We start from the raw sequence: 24,563 nt of genomic DNA on the forward strand, positions 1-24,563 counted from the left end.
GGATGATGGGTTGATCTGGGAGCAGTTCCTGTGTTCCTCTGCGTTATTGTAGTCCAAGTGCATTTGGAGGAAACTATTCAGGGAAAAACGTACCATGACCTGAAGTAATTCTTACTGGAGTCTCAGTATATTAAAGGACCATTTCATCCACTGTGGAAATTGGCTGGGTGGAAAATGCTGCACAGCACCACAGGTGGAAGAAAAATTTTTTTGCAGGTGCATTTGAGTAAAATTCTGCTTTTAGGAATTGCAGTAGAATCTGAAATATCTGCTGTGGATAGATCAGCCACCAGGTTTTTAATGTTCAGTTTTAAAGACACCTGTGCAGTGAGCTGTGTGAACCTCCCTATTTATCTGTCTTGGAAGGAGGAAGGGCTGAGTCAAGCCTGCTGGAATTCAAAGTTAAGCTTTCCGATGTGCTGGTCATCAAAAGTTTTGCTGATATTAGCCTGCCAGCTCTCGCAGTTTAGCATCACTTGGAATATGTGCTGAATTCTTTCTGTTATGTGGGTTACTTGGGGCATTCAGCACATATTCACCTATAATTAGTCCTTCTAAAAGAAAGCACTGTCCTGTCCCCGCTAAGATACTGATCTTAATGTGTAACAGTGCACTGTATCTGTTGTTATAGTATTTCCACTGACTAATACACACTGGCTTATTAAAAAGGAAGCAGGGCTTGTAAAGCTAGCACAGTGGTCCACAGTTTCTGATGTTTAAAAATAAGAACCGTGTGAATGCAAGTTTATTATTTTCAAAAACATCACCCTCCTCAAAGCCTAGGAAACGGGATGCAGCTGTTTCTTTTTTATTTGAATCACAGTCAATTAATGTTAATGATTGGTAAATTTGAATCAATCTCATGATTTGAATAGAAGATTACTCTAATTTTTTATTTTCATGTGTACATGATAGCAATTAAACATTGTTGCTTGTGTAATCTGGTGCTATGCTCTATGACATTAAGCAACTTAAATATTTGACTGCTGCTACAGCAAATGATAAAATATAAGTGCAGGCAAATTACTACAGAAAGTTAAATTTTAATATTTTACCAGCTTTCTCTTTAATTTCAATAATTTATAGCAAATGCACAACTTAGTGCTGTACTTTCATACATTTTTCTTTTCCTCACCATTGATTGGTTCATGAACAGTTGCTATTTATTATTTATTTTGAAAGCTTTTCTCAGAAACCCCAGGAGATGGATCTTGTATCCATTCCTTAAGGCAAGTGGTAATATCAAATACTGTAATAATAATAAAAAAGCTATAGTGTTTTGAGCAAAAAGTAAAAAAAAAAAGGCAAGTTAGATTGCTTGCTTTTTACTGACTAAATAATGATGATTTTAAAAAACTGTCTAGAACATAATACTGTAATAATTTTATTTTAGAAGGTGGATTCATAGGCATAGAGAATAAAGTCTGAAGAAAGGTCAACTGCCGCACAAATTACTCAACTGGTGTCTCAGTCCATTCAGTGGAGCGTTTTGACATTAGGATCTCAAAGCCCATTAATTTATTCACTTCTTTGCAATAAGACAAGCAACTGCCTTTCAGATTACCTGAGTTGATGGTGTTTTTCAGATATTTGTCCACTGGAAAATTGACTTGGATCCCTGAGTTTTTGGACAGCATTCTCAGTTGCCTCTGCTTTCAGCTGGATTTTAATAGACCCTCAAGAAACAGCAACAGGTCTAGATAAACTCAGTGGGAATTTATTTTGCAAGCTCTGCTGGTTTTCTCACTCCTGTTTCTTACCTAATTTTTCTGCTTGGCTTGCTCACTCAGGCAGTGATTTGCCCAATTTCAACATGTTGAATGTTTGGCTCATCTTCCTCTCTCATTTCTGGACTATTGCATCCCAGCCTTGCTATTGTCCTGTTTCTTTTTTCATTGAAACAAACAAAGAAACCAATCAAAACCATGGAGAAAAAAAACAAACAAAAAATCCAACTTTACGTTTTGGATGCATCTAAGACCTGCTCTGATGAGTTACAGTAATGACTAACTTAGAGCAGTAAATTCATCTTTGCTTTAGACTTCAGTTCTGCCGGGGTTATGCTTACCTTCATGCAGGCAAAAACTGTCAGCTGTCCCGCTGGGTTCTCTGGACTTCTAGCAGTTGTAGAAAAACATACTTAAAAATCAGTGAGTCCTGAAACTTGATATTAATATTAACAAGTTAGCTATTTGATTTGTTTTTACCAGAAAGCTAAACCACTCTTCCAGTCAATGTTCTCCCTGTTTACCTCCACCTGCAGTATTCCTACTTCTTTTCCAAAGGACTGACACTCCCTTCCCTGTTATCTTCTCATCTCTCCATTTATTTCATCCTTTTTTCTTTATGTATGAGCCAGACTCCATACAGGTAGAAGGTTGCTCCTGGTGCTGCTTTTAAGCTAACGAAATTCTCTTGCCTACCTCTTGGTAGTGATCCTATTTGTTTGTGTTTTTTTTTTTTTTTTTTTTTAGCCCAGAGCTATGGTAAGAAGTCAGAAGTGGAAGAATTAGTATCTATTTGATGCATTCAGAGCCAGAGGAATACCTGGTTTTATATAGCTGCAACTCTACAGCTGCGTGGGCAGATAATAAACAACAGCTCTTCCTTCAAAATCATGATAGTTTTGTAAAAAAAATGGGGTCTGGGTACACAGCAGAGCTAAAACATAAAAACCAGGGTACTGACCTACTTGGGCAAAATACCTACGCCTGAAAACTTTTCATAGAATGATTTGGGTTGGCAGGGACCTTTAAAGATCATCTAGACCAACCCCCCTGCCATGAACAGGGACATCTCCAGTAGATCAGGTTGCTCAGAGCCCCGACCAAGTTGACCTTGAATGTTTCCAGGGATGGGGCATCTACCACCTCTCTGAGCAACCTGGTCCAGTGTTTCACCACCCTTATTGTAAAAAACTTCTTCCTTATATCTAGTCTGAATCTACCCTTTTTTAATTTAAAACCATTACCCCTTGTCGTATTGCTACAGACCCTGCTAAAAAGTTTATCCCCATCTTTCTTATAAGCCCCCTTTAAGTACTGAATAGCCGTAATAAGGTCTCCTGGGACCCTTCTCTTCTCTAGGCTGAACAACCCCAACTCTCTCAGACTGTTCTTACAGGAGAGGTGCTCCAGCCCTCTGATCATTTTTGTGGCCCTCCTTTGGACCCGCTCCAACAGATCCGTGTCTTTCCTGTGCTGAGGGCTCCAGAGCTGGATGAGTACTGCAGGTGGGGCCTCACCAGAGCAGAGTAGAGGGGCAGAATCGCCTCCCTTGACCTGCTGGCCACGCTTCTTTTGATGCAACCCAGGATACGGTTGGCCCTCTGCAAGTGCACATTGCCAGCTCACATCCAGCTTTTCATCCACCAGTACCCACAAGTCCTTTTCCACAGGGCTGCTCTTAGTCCCTTTATTCCCCAACCTGTATTGATACCAGGGGTTGCCCTGAAAATCACAACCAGGGGTGTGTGATTTAGTGAAAGCAGATGCAAGTAATAAGGCTGAGGATACTAGATACCTTCTTGATCTCAGTCTTCACTGCTCAGGTCTGGTGTGCCTGGAGCAGGGTTAGAGGAAATACCAGGAGTAGAAAAGGACTGATTCAGGAATCATCTCTGAAAGTTTGTGAAGACTGAGGGAGGTCCCTGGGGACTGAAGAAAGCCCACTGTTTAAGCCATCTTCAGAAAAGGCATGAACAGGAATTAAAAGTTGATCAACTTCCCTTCAAGCTCCTGGGAAGATCACAGAGCGAGCCGCCTTGGAAGCAATTTCCAGTTACATAAAGGAGAAGGTGGTGACTGGAAATAAGCAGAATGGATTTACTAAGAGGGAATCATATCTGACTAACCTGCTTCCTTTCTGTGATTGTATGACTAGATCTGTGGATGAGAGTAGAGCAATGTATGTTGTCCAGTTTGACAGTAGAAACCCTTTTGACACGGTCTTCAAGAGCAGCCTTCTATCCAAGCCGGGATGTTATACTCCAAATGGATGGACTATGAGCTAGGTGAAAAACTGGCTGAATCTCTGGTCTCGAAGGGTAGTAGTTAACAGCTTGTACTCTACCTAGAGGCTCATTCCAAGTTGAGGACTGCAGGAGTTTATACTGTGACATGCCTTGTTTAATATAAAAAACCCAAAGGAGGAGACAGTGGAGGGCATGCTCACTATTTTGCAGATGACGCCAAACTGGGGAGGGCTGCAGTCTGCACGTATGAGGGCAGAGCAGCCATTCAGAGGGACATAGACAGGCTTGAGGAATGGGCTGACAAGGGACCTCATGAAATTCAGCAAGGACAAATGTGAAGTCCTACCCCTGGGGTGGTTGAACCCCGTGCACTGATACAGATTGGGGATGGACTGGCTGGGCAGCAGCTGATGGGGATTTGGGGGTCCTGGCTAATACTAGGCTAACCACAAGTTTGGCCCCAGAGCAGAGTCAGCAGAATACCAGCTCTGAGTTTTCCCCATTCTTTTGGGCACAATGTTTTGCAGTCCTCCAGGCTCAAACTGTGTCCCTGAAGTCTTACCGCAGCTGCTGGGCTTTGCACTGGCATGGCTGAGATATCCTCATGCATGGCTTTTTGCTGTCTTGCCCATGGGGATGACCAACCATGGTGAATGTGTTGCAATGAGCAGCTGAGGATGGTAATATTTTAACCCCATTGCTTGAATATATTGAGGGTTTCAACATGGGCAAATGCATGTGGAATGTTGACTTGGCTAGTAGCATATAGTGGTTAAATTGATATGTTTTTCATGCAAATAGCCTAAACAATTGAACTAAAAATAATCAGTATCAAGTGATGGTTGCTGTCAGTCTTGTACTTAGCTATTTTCTGTCTGTGCTGGATGGATATGCATGTATTTGTAGGTTGTGCTAGATATTCTCTGACTATGAAATAGCAGCAGTAGGTTGTAAAACATGTATGAAATCAAAATTTTGAATGCATAGAGTGCATAAAAATACAGATTACTGTGGAGGTTTTGCTATGCAGGACTACGATGTGCATTTCTAAGTAGCTGGAAAAGCTCATCAGACCTTGCAAGGATGAGAAAAAAGAAAGAAAAAGAAGAATCCTTAAATGGCTTTAAAATCTAAGCAAATCTTTCTGCCTTCTTTCCTCACTGGTGGATTTCCCCTTAGCCTTGGCTGAAAGCTTTTTAAAAGGAAGAACTTCAAGTTCTGGCTTTTAAGTTTGGCACCATTTCTGTCAAGTTTACATGCTATTTAATTCTATCCTTTGCAGAACCAGTGTGGGCAGGATGGATTCTAAGGAGGAAAAAACAGAAAGGCTTCAAGAAAAGGGGGTGGGCTGGGTGTCCAGGAGTAATTTTTATCCTTTTTTTCCGCAAATGGAAACCTCTTGCTAGCTGTGAGAATCAGATTTGGTTCAGCTTTTTGTTAATTTGAATGAAATCTGGTTTATGAAAATAGAGCATTTGTCATTGGTTTTGCCTTTCCTGTTGTGTTCCCTTGCTGCATTTTGATTTAGAGTAACAAGATCCCAACTGGGAAAGGCAAATGAATGAGTTGGGGACTCGAGGTGAACACTGGAGTTTCTTTGAGATGTGTAATTCATCTATACACCTCAGTTTTATATTCTCAGTAAAAGTAAATGAAATAACAATGGGTACCAAGTGGGATAGCAGTGAACTTTGTGTTAGGACTGAATAATAGATCTCATAAAAAGATGCATGTGAAAGTCATGGTCACAGTTGATAGTCCTTTCACTGTAAGGTTTTGTGCATGCTGTTTATAATGATTATTAACGGTTTTCATTTTTATGTTGTTGGTTTTAGTTTGGTGGGTTTTTTTTTTTTTTTGTTTTTTTTTTTTGTAAATTAATGAAATTCTATACTTCTTCCTACACTAATCTTTTTTTCTGTAACAGATGAGCAGGCATCTACATTTCATGGTTGTTACCAGGATGTTTACGTAGGCATTTCAGAGCTTTTAGGCAAAAAAGCCTAAAAGGTGGTGGTGGCCAGGGAGGTGGTTCATTCGCTATCCCTGGAGGTGTTTGAAAAAAGGGCAGATGTGGTACTTAGGGACATGGTTTAGAAGTGGTTTTGTCAGGGTAGGTTAATGGTTGGACTTGATGATCTTAAAGGTCCCTTCCAACCTCAGCAATTCTATGATTCTATGATTCTAATATTAGGAAAAACATATGAATTATATTTAAAGTGGCATGTATCCATGATGGAAAACAAATATTCATTCTTTAAAGCATGGAAGGACAGGGTTGCCCATAGTTTGGTAAAGGCTGTGGTGTGTTGCCTACTCTAGTTGTCAGGGGTTGCTGTCAGATTGGTTAGTCTGGCACTCTGTAAAGGGAAGAAAAATTACTCTACAACCAACACGGTACTGTTTTCATTAGAGGTTGTAATGTTCTTTATGTGTATTGAAATTCCGTTGGGGTTTACATGCAACTTGTAATCACAGGTCAAAACTAGGAAAAGAAACTGAAAGGCTTCACTGGAGATTAAAAGAAAGAAGTGTCTAATTTTATTCTTATCAAAAGCATTCAGTTTGACTCCTAAATGTGACCAGAGCAAATGTTTTGAGATAGATCTGTATTAAAAATACTTTTATAGGAAAACAAGCTTTAATGTTATATGCCTTTTCTTACAGGAAACTAAAATGCATGACTGACAGTGAAACTGTTGCACCTGACTGGCCTTACTACAAAACCATTGATAGGATCTTATCCAAAGTGACAGACCACAGCGATGTGAAAATGCATGAAAATCAGCAACCAGGTCCTTCTACATCACAGACGGAGGCCTCGCAGTCTCCATCAGCCAAGTCTACACCTCTGTATTTGCCATATAACCAGTTTACATATGAAGGAAGGGAAGAGTGCTTTGAAGATGAACATTCAGAGAGCTCGTCAAGCTTACTCTCTTACAAGCTGAGGTAGTACCTGTTTTTCCCCCTTTCTTGTATTTCACAGAATGAACCAGATCTGCTATGTAAAGGGGACACCCTAGCACATTTTTCTCTAACAGCTGTTGTATCTTTTCTGTAAATCACAAATGAGATCTGTTCCCCATTCTCAGCCACTTTGCTGAATTAGGGCATTTTCTTTATTCCTTTATGAGTGACTGGAAGAGAGGAGGAGGACTGGGCCAAAAAGTGCATAATGTTGCCAAAACTCAGCATGCGTGTCACTGCTCACATGAGGTAGAGTGTTTGTAATAGGAGTATAGGCATGTTCAAGAGAGTTTTGCAGTGCAATCAGAGGTATAACATACTGCTTAGATGAGATTTTTGGCCTGCTCTAGTTTTGCTTTTGGTATGAGTTTGAGATTTCTCTGGCTTCAGCTATTATTAAAATGCTGAAAAGACACAAACAAAATATTTCTGTGGACACTGATATGCTATTCGTGCAGTTTGAAAGTACATTGCAACATTTCAAATACAATTGAGAATATCACTTTTTCAAAGTAAAGGCTAGTTTGAGAATACAAACATGTGTTTCCTTTTTTTTTTTTTTTTTTTTGATAAGATTGGAGTTCTCTGGAAAGCAGCATTTTAACAAAAGGCAGGGTTGTACACGTGATGAAAATTTTAGTCTTTACTGGTCTCATTTTTCATCCAGAGTGATGTGAAATAAGAGTTGATTGCAGTTTCCTGGCAGGAAAAAAAGTTGATCCCAGAGATCCTTATCATGAATCTGTGAAGCTGCAACTATTACAGTAAAATTATCTGTCAGTCATGCAACTGAGAAGGTGTTGAGCTGCAAGAAGAACCAACCTAACAAGTTTGGGTTATTGTTTCCAAGCCTGCTCTTGGATGAATAAAACTAGGGTAAATTATTCAACCATTCAAGCAAATAGTCCTTGAATAGCTGATTATTTTTTAAAACTTTTTTTTTTTTGCAATTGAATATATATTATGGTGTATAATTCTCACACTGTAGCAAACTTTTTGTTCACAAGCAACAATTTTTTTCATCGTAGTTCATTGTAAGTAGTTGATATCCCTGATACACAGTCTCTCTTGATTTTTAGGATCTGCAGACTCCAAGATCATGTTTCTGATGCAATAACTTTTTTCCTAATCAGTCATTTGATTTCAAATAATATTATTTAATATTTAATTAGAAGGTCATTTTTCTACAAACATGAGGTATAGTTTATTCGCTAGACTATTTGAAAACATCAGACTTTTTAAAAATGCTGGATGTTACGTGTCTCCAGCTGAGGGATGACTCCAGGACAACACAGATTTTGTACCGTAGGTGACTGGTAGGGGAGGACAGAGGTCACCACACCAGGTTTCATTGCAGAGTGTAGACTGTAGACAAGCCATCACAGAAGTCAAGCTAATCAGCCACAAATGCGTATCTGTTGTGCTTACAGTTCGCATGTGGACTCCCACTCTCATGTAGATGCTTTCATTTACAGCTAAGGTGGACTTAAGCCCCTCTAACTGAATTATTTCCCTAGCAATAACAGCTGGACAATTTAGGCTATAATGCATTTTAGCCAGCTTCAGGCTCAGTGGTTTTTTTACTTTGTTCAAGGTAATTACCTAACCTGTTCTAGTAAAAAATATTTTAACTTTACTTGACCAATTTAGAAACTGCAGATCAAGGACGCAAGTATCTGAAGGGCACCTACAAGAAAGCTAGAGAGGGACTTTGTGCAAGGGCATGTAGTGATAGGACGAAGGGTAATGGCTTCAGACTGGAAGAGAGGAGATTTAGAATAGATATTAGGAAAAAAAAATTCACTATGAGGGTGGTGAGATACTGGAACAAATTGCGCAGGGAAGTTGTGGGTGCTCCATCCCTGGAAGTGTTCAAGGCCAAGTTGGACGGGGCTTTGAGCAACCTGGTCTAGTGGGAGGTGTCCCTGCCCATGGCAGGGGAGGTGGAACTAGATCATCATGAATGTCCCTTCCAACATAAACCATTCTATGGTTCTATGATTTAAATCTAGCCTTTAACGGCTAGATTTCAACTGGCTGCAAGTCTGTATGGCAGGTAATGATGCTTTGTCCTTGCAGGTAGGTCAGGCTGCAGTGCTGCTGTTGCCTGCTAAGGGTGGCTGTGCAACAGGGTTTGGGAGCTGGAGGAAAGGGTAGGTCAGCTGTCAGTGTGGTAGGACCTCCATAATACATTGCTCCCTAACATTGCTCTCACAGTCTCCACTATAAAAGAATTTTGTGCAATATAATATTGTGCACATCATTTAACAGCAAGACATGTATATATTCACAACTTAAAATACAGTTCTAATGTGTTTAAAAAAAGAAAACGTTGAGCAGTAGATACCACTTGAGAGATTAGTATAACTTTTCAGGTGAGCGTTGTGATCGGATTGAAAATTAGAAGGCACCTGTGATATTAATGGGGCATGTATCTGGAAAGAGGAAAAGTGGTACTCCAATATTCACAGAGGGGTTTGAAAAGCTTTTACAGCTTTGACCTGTTTAGTCTGATGAATAAGAGAAGAGTAAGGAGCCCTTTCTTGTCCAGATGGAAATACAGTGCTTGCTAATGATATCAGATGGGTTAAAATCACTTAGAGCTGCCATAGTAAGACAAGGAAGATGATTGTTTTAGAGTTACTAATGGAAAATGATCAACTGAGAAGCAATTTTCAGCTTAAGCAATTAGAGTCTCATCCTGTATTTGAAAAACACTTTGAAATAGCCAACAAGAGAGAAAAGAATTAGAATACAAAATTTGGGTCCATCTTGGCTTTTTTGTAAATGCCCTTGCCTCTAAACAGTACACAGTTGATCTGATTGATAGATTCAAAAAAGCAACTAAAGACAATACTGCAAAGTAAGCTTATGCTATAGGATTTTTTTCTTCGGTAATCAAAATTATAATGTTATGGCAACAATGCATAGTGGGAAAAAAACGTCAAACAGTACTTTTTTTTAAGTCAACTTTTAAACTTGTGAAAACTTTATAGTTATTCCCTTAAACTCTCAAACACAGCTTTTGAGTATCAGCTTTGTATTTTCCACAGTGTGCTTGAACACAGCAGGAGGCTACTTGGCTATATAAATTAAAACTTAAAAAACCCCATTGAATGTCATGTTTAGCTTTCAGGATAGAGAAAAATGTCAAGATTTATATGTCAATCAATATATATATACTCTCAAGCTAAAAATAGTTGTAACTGGATTTCTTTGAATTTTATTTTAAATTCTTTGAGTGTGGGACCTTCTTACAAACCCCACATTTTGCTAGTTAGTGATAATACAATTAACGTGGGATGAAATTAATTTTTATTTTTATTGCAATTTGCAGATGAGAAAAACATTTGGAATCCCTATTTCCCTTTAATGGGGTGCCTGCTATTTATTTAGCATTGTTCTAACACTGCTTTTGGGCTTCAACAAAGCTTGTATTACACTGCAATGTCCATAAAACATCTGACAGTAATAGAATTGTTCTATTATGGCCAGATAATATAATGCAACATGGTGGAGTCTTGTTCTGCAGCTTAAACTTTTAAAATAAAAATTCCTGACACCACTATAAATGACTCTTTATCTAATTGAAAACAGTGTTTTTTCACCCTGTGGACTAATTTATAGTCTTTATTTTCATTGTTAAAGTAATGACAGAACATAATTATCCAGACTGTGAATGTGGTTCAGACTTCATCTGTTCTGCCATTTCTATTGTACTGAAAATAGGGGTGAAAGAGTTACTTTCATAGATTAATAGACCATAATAAAACCACCACATCATCTAGTCTGACTTCTTCTGAAATATCATTCATGTATTTGAATTCAGTTATTCTGGTGTGGAGTCCAGGAACATTATGGAGAAGGTTCTGTGACATGCTTCCCTTCAGCAGAGGACTACTGCACTCAGGCGCCCTGTGTATCTGTTGTCCTCCACTTCTTTGTTTCTATAATTTGTTTGACTCTTGGAAATTTTTTACTGGATATCCAGTCTAGATCTGATATATTCAGAAGATGGAGAATTCATTCTTCCCTGCAGGGATTTGTTCCAGTGATTAATACCTTGCTTAAACCAGTGTCTTGTTTCTAATGTGAATATAGTGAATTAAACTTCCAGTTGTTACTTCTATTTATCTTTCTTTTCACTATATTGGAGACCCTTTCAGTATTTTTTTGCTTTTTGCCTCAAGGTAGTTTTGTACCATGATCATACCATCTTTGGTATTCTTTAATTTTTAAGTATAGATTAAATAATTTGGTACAGAAGGTTTATACACGGAGAAAGAGTAAGAATTGGTAACATGAATTAACCAAGATATGAATTGTCTAATAGAAGTGGATTAAAACTTGTTGAGGATGCTAATTCAGGAAATAAGAGTTTTGGCAAAGCCTTTAATCTTTCTGAAATTATGCCATGGCTATTTAAAATCTGAATGGGCAGCATCTACAAAGAAGCTTGAGCTTTAGGCTATGCACATTATGTAGTGCATCTTAACTCATTACGCAGACTTGTTATCAGAGCAAGATGCTTTGCCCAGGCTCCAAGCCATTTTTGTGGTTCTTTTCTACACTTTACGTCAAGGATGAGCCTCATTAATTCCTGAATGCATTTGGCTGTATTTGAATGAGCCTGGTTTACCAGAAGATCCAGGTTGCCCAATTCTCAGTCCTCAAATTCTAAAGATCTTTGTGCCATCTCTAGTATTAACATTATTTATTTTCAGATCATTGTTCATTATTTTCCATAAAGATATATGCTATGGAGATCTACTCAGATATGTACATAGCTAAAAAAGCACAACCAAGCCAGAAACAATGGTTAGTAGTTGAAAGCCATAAATTCCAGAAACCAATGGTACTCAAGACCCATTTCTTATGAAGTAGTCAGGAAGGGAGAGTTGTTTTTAAGGTTTTCTGTAGGTAACAAATTTTGGCAGACAGATTCCTCTTTCTATTCAATGCCTGTTTCATTAATTATCCACACGCATCCCTGAACTGAGCCTTACTTTGTGCAGGCAATCAATTGAGGAAGTTTTAATTGAACAGTGATTGAGAAATTGATCTTAGATAGGTAGACAGCAAATACATTTGAGACTTGCCTAATATCTTGCCTAATTATATTTGGAGGTTTTGCTTTGTTTCCTCCTGGTGCCCAATGCACACTGTCATTTCTGCTCAGAATCCTAGATGAGAAGGAACATTTTCTTTCCCTTGGTTTGCTTCATTTGAACCCTACCTGTCTGTTTTGGAGCATAATGTGGAAATAGCTTTGTGAGCTCCTGCTTGGAACTTGGTCCCAGCGCCAGAGCTCTTCCACACTTTGTGTGAGCAGGCAAATACCAGTGCCAAATCTTTTAGAGGCTCCTTGCCCTAGGCACTGGAGGCCCAAGAGTATGAGCAGATTGTGTTTGAGGATCTGAATTTCCTAGATCCCTCTTTCCTTCAGATCTCAAAATCTACCTTCAGAGACTAGGCTTGGCAAAGAGTGGAGATGCTTCTTTGGCATCTACCTTCTGTGGAGGCTGTCAGGATCTATTGCACCCTATTGTCACAGAGGTATTGGCTGCACAGGAAAGCAATGTGGAGAATCAGCAACAGGAACCAATTGGTGTTTGCTACAGCAAACATTGATCATTTCTTATGCTCATGCCTATAGATTGCCAGACTGGACGTACTCCTAGCTGAAACTACCTGAGGATACTGATGCTGGTGTGTTACTCACTGCTGAACCCATATTCCTATCCCTGCATCCCTCTTGGCTTTCTGTTATAAAAAGTTATTGACACTGGAGAGGTCTCTCTGGCACGCTACCTAGGAGACCTAGAACTTCTCAAGAAAGATGGCTTAGTATCTGAGGAAACACTTCAGTATTCAAATAACTCCTTCAGGCATTGCTGGACATTTTACATTGTTTCATGTTACTGAGGGTTCTTTACTTGTAAATTAGATTCTTTAGATCCTTCTTTTGTAGACCCCTTCTCAAGAGCTCTCTTTCGAGAGCTATTCTGCAAGAAGAGAGGATTTTAAATTCCAAGTCTTTACTATGGACTTGTGAGTGATCATAAAACCCTCTCATTGATAGTCACTCTGGCTGGAGAGAAAAGGAGATTGGGAACACCATCAAAGCTAGGGTTGTCTGAAATAAGTATTTATTTTCAATTAAAGCTGTCTAATTACCAAGTCTTGTTTGTTAATTGTAAAGAAACATAGAGAGTACTTAGGAGACCTTGAAGAATCCTTGTGCCCTGGCTTTTGGGGGGACTTCTCTGTACTGAAACACAATTTTGAGCAAGCACTTGTCAGCGAGTACCTTCTCAGTCATTAGCAGACCGCAGATACTGCTGATATAGTTCCCTAGGTAGCTGCCATCACCACCAGATGTTTTGCCTCTCTTTCCTCTCTGGAGCTGTGCAGCAGTTATTGTCTTGGATGTATGGTTATATGTCTTACAGGTTTTTGATGGACCACATTTGTTTAACTGAAAAACAGATAAAATCCTGTACAGACTCTAGGACAACACTTCAAATGTGGTTTGTTTTTTTTCTTCTTCTTTTAAAAATAAGGCATATTTAGATCTTTCAGTCCAAGCCATTCCATCTCCTTTTTTCATGTTTTTTTTGGTTTTTTTTTTTTTTTTGGCCTCAATTGAAATTAAAAACCAAATGGCAGCCACAATTGCCAAGAAAGTAATGCAATACTCAGTGCAACTCAGTACCACTGACGTGCCCCAGATTTTATCTCTCATTGCTTGTTAAGGACCATTCTCACCAGGATTTACTTTGACAAGACGCAAGCCCTCTTGTGGTTATCGGAGCCAGTTCCCACCTGTTTCAGACAAGAGGTCTTACCATAGCTATTTTCTAGCACTGTATAGGGAAAAGGATAGAGGTCCATCGAGTTTTCAATATTTACATCCTCTGTGAAGACAAGTTTCAATTCAAAAGGTGAATTTGGCTAAAATAATAGCATATTTTCAGAAAGTTTCTTGCTCTGCCTACCAGAAAGCATGCATTCTTTGTGAATGTGAATGCAAAGATGGGAACCTTGGAATAACAGATTCAGTGTTGTCCTTGGACTGCTGTAGACCTTTACCACTTGCTTGACCTCTTTGAGAACCACATTTCAAATCATTCTGGTCCTTACTTGTGTTTGGCTGAACAAACTGAGATTGCTGTTTGTGTGGAAGGACTTCAGGACCTATCATCAGATAACTTTGATGTTGGGGACTCCAGTCTGGAGTTACAAAAAGTGTGAATGAACACGTGGACTGTCACTTCAAGTTAGAAAATAAGTTATCCAGCTGTAACTGAAGGTTTTTACGATGTGTAATTCACTTGCACATTCACTCCTTGCCTTTCTTCTACCTTCACAATTCAGCATGCTTCTTTCTTAGATTACAGGTTAAGAGAAACAGATCTATGTGTGTGTGTTCTGACCTGTATGCCTTGTAGGCTGGTTTTGAATTCATGTGTTGCACTGTCACGCCATTAGGATGGCCATGTGAATTATACATCTTGAGAGCACTGTCTTTATTGCTAGGTTTATCACTTTCTTCCAAAACAGAAACTAAGCATGATGCAGCATAGAGAAAATTCTTCAAATATTACCCAAATTGCACATGGCAGTTCTACAGATTCAGATGAAGATTTACAGTTTGATACATGTTTGCCTAATTTTTATACCCTGAGAGAACTTGGAGACGTTCTGCTAGGGGAACATCAACATGACTGGATACTTACCCTTGGATTTGGCAATCTGGTGTTCTTCAAGGGCTACAAATACTCTTTTTGAATTTCAGAAGAACATTTTTTTAATCCAAATAGCAATTAATTACTTTATTCTATACAGAGTCTTGCCTTTATATTATGGTGAAAACAAAACTATAGGCCAAAGGTTTATAGCGTACTTGAAAGGCCCGTTAAAATGTTAGGACTTTGAAGGAAAGTATGGTTTATTTCGTTAGCTGTCCTACTTGTAAAACTTGTCATTAATGTAAACATGAGAAGGTAGCCATAGTATCCTGTTTGTGAAAAATACATCTAATTAAAAAAAATATCTTAAAGTGCAACTGGCAAATGCCTCTGAAAGCAAATATGAAATGGTATCAATCTGTGACCTATAAGAAAAGAGGGAATCTTGTAAGCTGTACCCTGCTAAACTTTTATGTTGTTTTTAATGTTTTGTGATGGAACATATAAATGAGTGGTCAGTGCAACTGTTGTGTCTCAGCGCAAGGGCAAATTCTGAGACTACTACGCTGTAGAGGTACCAGCCTTCCTGATGCAATGCATTAAAAAACAAGCTGTAACTCATCACCACACATAACAGTGCAGTGCTTTCTCTGGATGGGATGGTTATTGCAGCTTTAATAATGGCCAGATAAGCAAAATGTATCTCCCAATAGTGTTTATAAATTCAACGTGTAAGAAATGTCAAGATTAAAAAAAAAAAAGCCTAGTATTCTGCAGGGAAAATTCTTATTAAAACCAATTAGTTTAAATTTATTTTTTTTTTACAGTCTGTAATATTATGCAATAATACAGCAAATACTTAAGTTTTGCAATGAACTTGAGAGGGAATTTATTGGAGAACACAGAGGGGTTTAAAAATAAGACTAAGTTGTAGCTTGGCCAAGAATGTAGTATAGAATTTTAGGTTCTAAACTGTTTTTTTTTATAAATACGAGTTTAATTGTTAACAAATATTCACATTTCAGAGCTGAAGAAAGACCGGTTAAGAAAAGAAAAATGCAAAGCTGCAGCTTCCAAAAGAAGAAGCTAAAATTAATGGAGGCCATGTTGGAAGAACAAAAGAAGTTGAGTAGAGCTATGGAAGAAACCTGTAGAGAAGTGCGCAGGATTCTGGATCAGCAAAACATCATTCAAGTTCAAAGCTTACAGTTACAGGAGAGAATGATGAATCTACTGGAGAAAATGATCTCCAAATCTAATGTGTAGTTTCCTTTGTGAATGCCTCTGAGATTACTCTTGATATTATAGATAACCCTTTATTGCACACTGTATGTGTGTCTGTTACCCTATTCCCAGGTTTTCCATGGAAATTAAAACCTTAGTGTAGTATTAGTTAAGCAAAGAGAAGAGATAATGCAGGGTGAGAGCTATCCAGTATGATAAAATTAGTGCAATATATGCCTAAGTTGAATTATTTTTATATGGAAAGGTTAAGGGATGAATGGCTCTGGGAACTTCAATACTATTTATGCCTAGGTCAGGTATTGTTTTACAAACAGTGGTGTTGTATGTTGCCTCACATGAAGGACTACAGACTGACCTGTTGTAGGATAACAAAATAGTGCATTTCTAAACGTGATAATTGCATCCTGATGTTGCTGATTATTAAACCCTGTTTTGAAACATACGCTGTGATTGTACAAGTGACCTATGGTTCTTGTGAAGAGCTAGTTGGGACTATGAGATACATAATTTTAAACTCCATGCCTGATATGAATAGTACTCTAAAGTATTAGGGTAAAAATAGTCTATTCAAATACACTTTTGATATAAAGAGAACCACCCCAAACCACCTTACTATATACTGAATACTAAAACGTACAGAAGATACTTGAAGTTGCTTTTGATATTAAATGTTTAATTTTTTTCATTATTAACTGGAATCTGTTGACTTTATGAACAACCAGCAATGAAATCTCTCATTTATTCTCTATCACAAAAGAAGAATATTGTACTGTGTGTATATACATATATATATAATCTATCAAATGAAATAAAGAAAAAGAAGAAACTTATTTATTATTGCTGGGCAGATAGTATCCTTTGGGACAGTGAAAAACACCGGGAGAGATAACTATGGTCAAACTTTTTAAATTCTTAATTGCAGTGTAAAGATCCCCTATAGTGACGCCCAAAAGGTAGAGATGGAAGTCATGAAGAACGTTCAACGCCTCTACAGGAGTATTTGTTCGTTGCACAACTTCGGTACGCAATTAGATGTTTGAAGGTGTGGTCTCTAAGGCAGATCAACATTGATGCACCACAAGAGGGAGCTGGAGGCATAAAGGATTGTATTTAAGTCCGTTAAGATGAAGTACCAGCAAGTGTCTGGTTCTTCAGTGAAGTATGACATTGAAATAACCTTTAACATAAATTCAAAAATTCGTTAGCTGAATTTTCTATATATCATTCTCTTTGTGTTCTTCTTGAAAAACATATTTCTGCTGCTTTCACTGTATTTGCAAGACTGAAGGTAGGTTCAGATGTAGAAGTATAGAAAGTATATAATTAATGTTAGCACCAGGAACTCAGGTCATTTTCCATTCCCACTGTTAAATAATGTCCTCTCTTGAAACTTTGTTTTTGAAGGTGTTTGCATTTTCCTATATAATTTAACATATTGTTGCCTAAGCTAATGTTAGCTAAACTATTTTAAAACCCAGACCCAACCATTAATCTGTAATTATGCTTGGTGAACAGGATAAAGGTTATACTCACCAAGCAAATTAATATATGGAAATATTTCTTAGAAGATCCTTCAGGTATGAAGATTAAGAATGATTAAGTATGTAAATGTGGGTCATTCCTACAGAGTTTAATTCATGATAACAGGATAATGCAAATATAGTAGAAGACTGAACCTGCAGAAAATGGTGGCTGCTGAAGTAGAAATGAAATAAATTTCCTTCACTCTACCCTTACTACAGTGATTGGATGAGTGGAAAAAGGGCAAGTTTCTGGTCTGATTCTGCAAAGATAGGGTGATAGCTGACATTTAGCAAAAGTGAAATTCCAAATACTTCTATGTATGCAAATTGAATTAGTCATGTCTGAAAGAGGATCATGAAACCTTACTATATCTCTGCCTGCAGAACTACTGTTAAAAGCAGGACTGTTCCTAATGTCATATTGGTGGTCAGAATACTTGCAAGAGCATTGTCATACAGGCATATAAAAGAGAAGGAATATATGTTGTGTGCTTTGTCATGATTTTGCATATTGCAAATGTAGGTCTGTCACAGATTCAGGTAGGCTGATGTATCCATGTTGTAGTGCTTCCTGACACTTTAACTTGTTTACAGTATGATGGAAAGAAACTCTCCCCTGATGCCATGAGAATTAATAATATTTACTGATATTATCTACTTGAACCTTATAGCAATTAAATCCAATTAATGAGCAATAACAATGGCAGCATATTTGAACTTCGTACTGTAGAGTAAGTAGCTCCTCTCTTTGCATGCTATGAGAATTACAACTCCAGACTTGTAGGAACACAGGAATGGAGGTTATCCACTGAGTCCTTGCCTGCTGCCACAAGCAACCATGTCACATAATCTCTTTTGTATACATGTGGACCTGTATCTTAAAATGCTTTAGGTGTTCTGTCCACAGAATTATATGAAAAGCTGCATTACAGATGGGATTGCTTCTAGGATTGCTTCAGTTCTGGGGCCCCTAACATAAGAAGGACATGGACCTCCTTGAGCAAGTCCAGAGGAGGGCCATGAAGATGATCAGAGGGCTGGAGCACTTCTATGAAGACAGGCTGAGAGAGTGGGGGTGGTTCACCCTGTAGAAGAGAAGGCTTTGGGTAGACCTTCTAGCAGCCTTCTAGTGCCTAAAGGGGACCTACAGGAAAGATGGGGAGGGGCTCTTTAGCAGGGAGTGTAGTGGTAGGACAAGGGGTAATGGTTTTAAACTGAAAGAAGGTATATTTAGATTAGATATTAGGAAGACATTCTTTATGAGTAGGGTGGTGAGACACTGGAACAGAGAAGCCCCATCCTTGGAAGTGTTCAAGACCAGGTTGAATGGGGCTTTGATCAACCTGGTCTAGTGGTAGGTGTCCCAGCCCAGAGCAGGGGGGTTGGAAGTAGATGAACTTGAGTGTCCCTTCCAACCTAAACCATTCTATGATTCTATTCTATGAATATCCCTCATCAATTTACACCAATTTCATCTTGTATCAACACTGTGATTTTGTCGCTTTCTGTAGCATTTGCTCTTGAGAGCCAGGTCATGTCCCACGCAGCCCTTCTTCAGAAGAATAACACTTTTTTATAAGGTAGAGATTATTCTGATGACTGTTTTGCTCATTTTGCTCTTTGAGTTCATCTTTTTTAAAATGAATGACCAGAATGATATATAGCATTCTGGATGAGACTCTGAACATTGTCTTACATAACTGCATTAAAGGAAGTGGTGTTTTCTTGAGGTTGTGAGATTTTATTTCTATATAAAACATGACTTTTTTTTTAAAAGTAGTTAAATTTAGAAGTTCAATTTTAGCAAAAGGCTTTATTCTCATCCTTCCAGATTATATGTATTCTAGCCCTGTTGTTGTCTAGAGTGAACACAGCACTGCTGTAGACAAATATAACTAGTTTAATGTAGGACAGATTTTTTCTAATGCTCTTTTTGACAACAGGTTGAAAAATTCCTACCTATTGATAGTTTCTTTTTGCTGCTGTTTCATTTGTTTTAGTAAAGACTGAACATTTACTTGAAAAAAATAGGTTGAGTGATTTTTCTGGTTGTGGGTTTTGTTGGTTTTTTTTGTTTGGTTTTTTTTTTTTTTTTTTTTGGTAGGCCCAGATTTCTCAACTATATGGGACAGTTAGCTGCAGGTAAAGATATTTGAATGTTTGAGATACTCAGACTAATTAGAACTTGAAAGACCTGCCTAGAATTAAAATGCTTGGTAGAATTCCTGGTTTTGCTGAGACACTGCTGCTGTGTCTATATGAGTAGGGAGTTTAGAGTGTAATAAGTATTCAAGGAGAGCACATCACAGGTTACTCAAGTTTATCATTGTAAGGATGACATTTAAGGAACTCCCTCATGGCTTCTAGAAGTGTGATCAACAAATAAACTGTAGCACAGGAAAACAAATTTCTTATTTTCAGGGCAGTAACGGGGTCAACACAGTATGATATCACTTTCACTAAATGAAGTGCCTGTATTACATACACACACAGATGGTGCAAATGGAAAAAAAATAAATAGGGGAAGAAATACATTGCTTGGAGGCAGGTGACTTTGAAAGTAATGTAAAAATAGAATGAAAAGGAACCGTAGGTGGCAGATGAGAAAACAAGACACTGAGAAACACGCAAGCAGTTGAGAAGTAGATTGTGATAAAAAGAAAGATAGGAAAAAAATATGTTGGGCAAAGTACATGCCTCCAAACAAAGCTAGTAATGACAGGGATGAGAAGGAACACAACATTTTAAAAGACAGGAAAGTGAAAATGGAAGAAAAAACACAATGTCGAAGGAGAAAAGTTATGGAATGAAAAGCTAGCACTAGTGAAATTCTGTGTATTTTGAACAGACAGCTCCTACAGATAACTTAGACAAGTTATAAATAAAGTACAGCAAGTAGTGACATTTTTTTCCCACCAGAGTAAAATAAGTCTCTGGGCAACTATTTGTAAGCAAAAATATTTTTCACAGACTACAGAGGTTGAGTAATTTGTAAGAAGATCCCATTATAATTAAACAGCTTTTTCCCATGTTGGTAGTAACAATTTGCTGGTTAAAATAATTTGTAACTATTTTTTTTTTTCTCATTGACTTCAAATTGCAAAAGCATTTTAAGATTTCAGTTTGTTTCAGGCCTTGCCATGTTTAACAGTGATTCACAAAAACAGGCAATATATTTATGGTCGTGGAATGTCTTTTATCATTTTCTCCATAAATAGGTATCTCTTTTGCAAAGTACAAAACCAGAAAAAAAAGACACATACAGAATTTATTTATTATTTTTCCAGACTTAGTCTGCCCAATTCACTGTAGGCAAAAAGAGTTTACAAGTCTGTAGACTTAAACTGAGTTGACAGCCTGGTTCTGTGAATACTCTCTTGTATTCATCTGAGTAGTCCCATTGACTTTAGTACATTTATTGAACTCTGTATGTATGTTTGCAGGATCAGTTCCTACGCTGATAATGTAATGTGAAAGGCAAATTTGAAAAAGAAATTTAGGAACATTTGGTGGTGTTATGTCAGCAAGTAAATACCAACCATCTGGTCTCTAGATTGCTAATCTATTTCCCCTGATTTTATGGGTAGCATACTTCCTGTGTATGCAAGCTTGAGACTACATCATTAAACTTTTGTATTGATCTTTTTTTAGTGTTTTAACAGAAACATTTAAATTACTTCACTATTTTTGGAGTGCAATTTTGCTTCCATGCATAATTTTTCTGGTTGGAAATTTTTCATTCTCCTACAGCTTATTTTAAGGTGTTTTATTGAAACACATTTCTAATAAGGATGAATAATTTCAGGTATGGTCTTTGAAAAACAAATCAGTCATCTGTACTGAATGACATCCAGTTATCTAGAGCTAACTAATTACTACAGATAAGATCTCAGTTTGATTCTGGTTGAAAGTTACATCTTTGTAAAATATTTGCAATGCAGTGAAGAGTGTTGCTTGTATTCCAAATCTATTATTCAGTACTAAAATATTTTTTTAAAGAAAGTAGCTCATATCAAAAATATCTTTCAAAGTAGCTGCCTTCAGTCATCTGAAAATGAATCCTTTTATAATTTTCTTAAAACTGTGCTTCTTCCATCAGGTTCTAAAAATTTGGCAAATAACAAAACATTTAAGATTTTAAAAAATATGTATCTGAATTTGGATTTTTAAATGTGTAATATTTTAAATGAAAGTCTGAGTTCCTGACTGTATGTTGTTGTTTTAGGGGTAAGTTCTGTATTGCTATGCACTGCAAGAAAAAAAGTGAATTGGTGCATACTATTAAAGGTATAAAATTTGCTGCATACTTAAATGTTGAGAAGTACTTATCACAGCTTGAGGAAGGCTTCTTTCACTGAGAGAAGCTATAGGAATATCAATTTTCTACGAACTGCAAAGTAAACACATTTAGAAAATTAATTAAAACTACTTTAAAAACTCTCCATGATCCTCATTCTTCCCCCCACAGGTTTAACTATAATTTATATTTAATTAAATACAATTAGATCAAATGCGGTCTCCTTTATGGATGCATAAAACCTTGCCCACGTGAACTTGTGCAGTATTAACTATAACGGTATACTTTCTTTAAACTGATATGACTAAGATTTTATATACTTCTTTTTCAGTTAGCATAACTTTGAACTTCACTAGATGAAGAGGAAATACACCAATGTTAAATCTTCACAAAAATAAAATTGTCCACATAGGGTTTAAATCTACATCTCAACTGCATTCAAGGATTTAAGCCTATTTAGAGCTGTTCACATTGGTTAACATTCAGTAAAAACGTATGTTGTGGTTTGGGCCAGACTGGCCTTTGAGGTGAACAACAGATGCTCTCCCCCAACCTGTCTCTTCAAGGAGAGGAGGGAGAGAAAGAAAGAGACTTACGAGTTTAGAAGGAACAAAACTACTTTAATGAAAATATTAATAATAAAATAATAAAAAGGAAATAATGAAATAAATACAAAACCAGATCAAGCTCCCAGGATGACAACCATGTCACTGGCAGGCACAGACTGGACTCAGTGATGGACAGGAACTGGATTCCAGATCTGGATTCAGGAACACATGGATTGGGATCAAAGGCAGACAAACAGACAGGCTCCTCCTCAGATGCCAACCATTGAAGAAAGAGGGCTGACCTCTTTGACTGAGCATGATGCAGATGGGATGGAATACTCTGTTGGTCAGTTTTGGGTCACCTGTACTGTCTGCACCTCCCCGCAGGTGGGACCCCTGTATACTTTTCCGCTGCCAATCCTCCAGGGTGGTGCATAACAAAGTTAGCTGGCCTTTGTTGTTGTAGCAATAAGTACAAACAAGAGCCTCTCTGCATACCTTGGCATCAACTTGGCATCAACTATAAGCATAGGTCTTAGCACTCTGACAGCAAACAGTTTCTTCACAATATACTGTTAATTTCAGTAGTTAGAAGAGGCTTAGCTGCAAACTAAAATTACTGAACAGAAAATTGGTTCTGTTTTATCTCAAACTAGGAAACTATGAATTTCACCACAGTTGAAATGGCATAAAACAGATTACATCAGAAATAATGCACTTGTTTCACATCTTCTTGCTGGCAAGATCTTCTTGTGAATTGGTTTATGCTTTCTCATGTGAATAAGCCATGACCTTAATTCAGATGCCGTCATTAAAAATGATATAGCAGGAAGATTGCTGGAATCTTTAAAGATGTGTACATATGGTCACACTACATATGCTCTAGAGATCAGGAAATTATTTCTCTCAGTAATGCCTATAAAAAAAGCATGCAGCGCCCTTCATGTGTTGATTTACATAGAAAATTTGTGCCTACTCTAATTTATGCTTCTTAACTCTTGGAATCCCAGGAATTTCTACAGACTCTCAGGAAAACAGAGTAGGAAGGTGGTTAAGGAAAGTACAATATACATTGAAGAGCTTTCCTTCTCTGGATGAGGAAATGGGAAAATGCTTGGACTTGACTTTGTCACATCCCAAGTAGAGAGGAGGTAAAATGTGTTCTCTGATTCCAGGCTTAACAACTGGGAGTAGAGGATCCCTCCCACTTTGATGCTGCATGGTTTGTCCTGGAGCCAGGGTCTTTTATGAGGGGAATTATGTTAAACAGGAATATGCAAAGTCACTTTCTCTGTCTATTACTGATGTCACCTCTTCAGTGCCTCAGGCTCTCATTTTCACTCAGTTTCTTTCCATGGTATCATGTATGAACTTGGAGAACTCTTAGCATGTTTTTCCTGAGGTTTAGGGATAGTAATGACACGTTTGTACTGATGTTTGTGCCTCATCACTTAGGAAATGTGCTTAGCAATAAACTTAGCCAGCAGAGTCCTGCTATCTCACCATTGTATGATGTATGAACCCAAGAACTGCACTGAAAACAGCTTCAGAGAGGGAAAACAAGGGAGACAGGAGTTGAGCACTGGGAGATGTCATTGCTCTTTAGATGCAAGGCTAGAGCTTGCTCACAGTGAGAAGCTATCACAGAATCCTATGACAATGACTTCTTTGGCAAGGCACTTAGAGCCACAAGGAATACCTCCCCGAGATACCCATTTTCCTTACAGCACCAAACATACACAGTGCTTCTTCAGAACATGTAAATTCCCTGCTACACAATACATATTTTTAAGCCCAATGGGACTGAACACATGCTGCCTTAATGAGCCCAATGGGACAGAAGACACAGCTTAAATGGAACATCAAGGCCATGGCAGGTTAATTAGTCAGGCAATTTTGAATTATTAAAGCTCCAGGGCTTAAAAAAAAAACCCAACCCAACCCACAAACAAACCCCTCAGCACTGTCTCAGAGATATTCCTTCAGAGCAAAAAATAGAATTAAATATACCAGAAAATGATTTTTTTTCCATTTTTGTGTATGTGTTTTAATAATATTAGAAGGTGTCCATGAAACAATATGAAATTAAGAGTTTAAAATTGTTCTGGGTCAGCAAGGCATTCCTCAGGAACTCAAGCAATTTAAGGTATACACTATTTGCCCACAAGAAATGGTGGGATAGACGGTTCTGTACTTCTACTGACACCAGGAAGGCCAAACTGAATTCTTGGGTTTCCAGTTCTTGGCAGAAGTATATTAGGTATGCTTGTCTACTTGAAGTAGATGTTTTGGTTATAAATATTAGGGCCACTTATC

General features: G+C 37.8%; 1 protein-coding gene across 1 annotated transcript in view; it reads left to right on the forward strand.

The window, feature by feature from the left end:
- MSANTD1 (Myb/SANT DNA binding domain containing 1) overlaps positions 1–15,900 on the forward strand; it is a gene marked incomplete at its 3' end in the record, with an annotated part of 33,564 nt that extends 17,664 nt beyond the window's left edge. Inside the window, exons 3-4 of the mRNA XM_082482322.1 lie at positions 6,641–6,925; positions 15,660–15,900. Coding sequence (XP_082338448.1) covers positions 6,641–6,925; positions 15,660–15,900 — 526 coding nt within the window. The remainder of the gene's footprint in view (positions 1–6,640; positions 6,926–15,659) is intronic.
- Positions 15,901–24,563: the final 8,663 nt, after the last annotated feature.

The sequence above is a fragment of the Vanellus vanellus genome, assembly GCF_965231255.1.
Source record: "Vanellus vanellus genome assembly, chromosome: 4".
Classification (NCBI taxonomy): Eukaryota; Metazoa; Chordata; class Aves; order Charadriiformes; family Charadriidae; genus Vanellus; species Vanellus vanellus.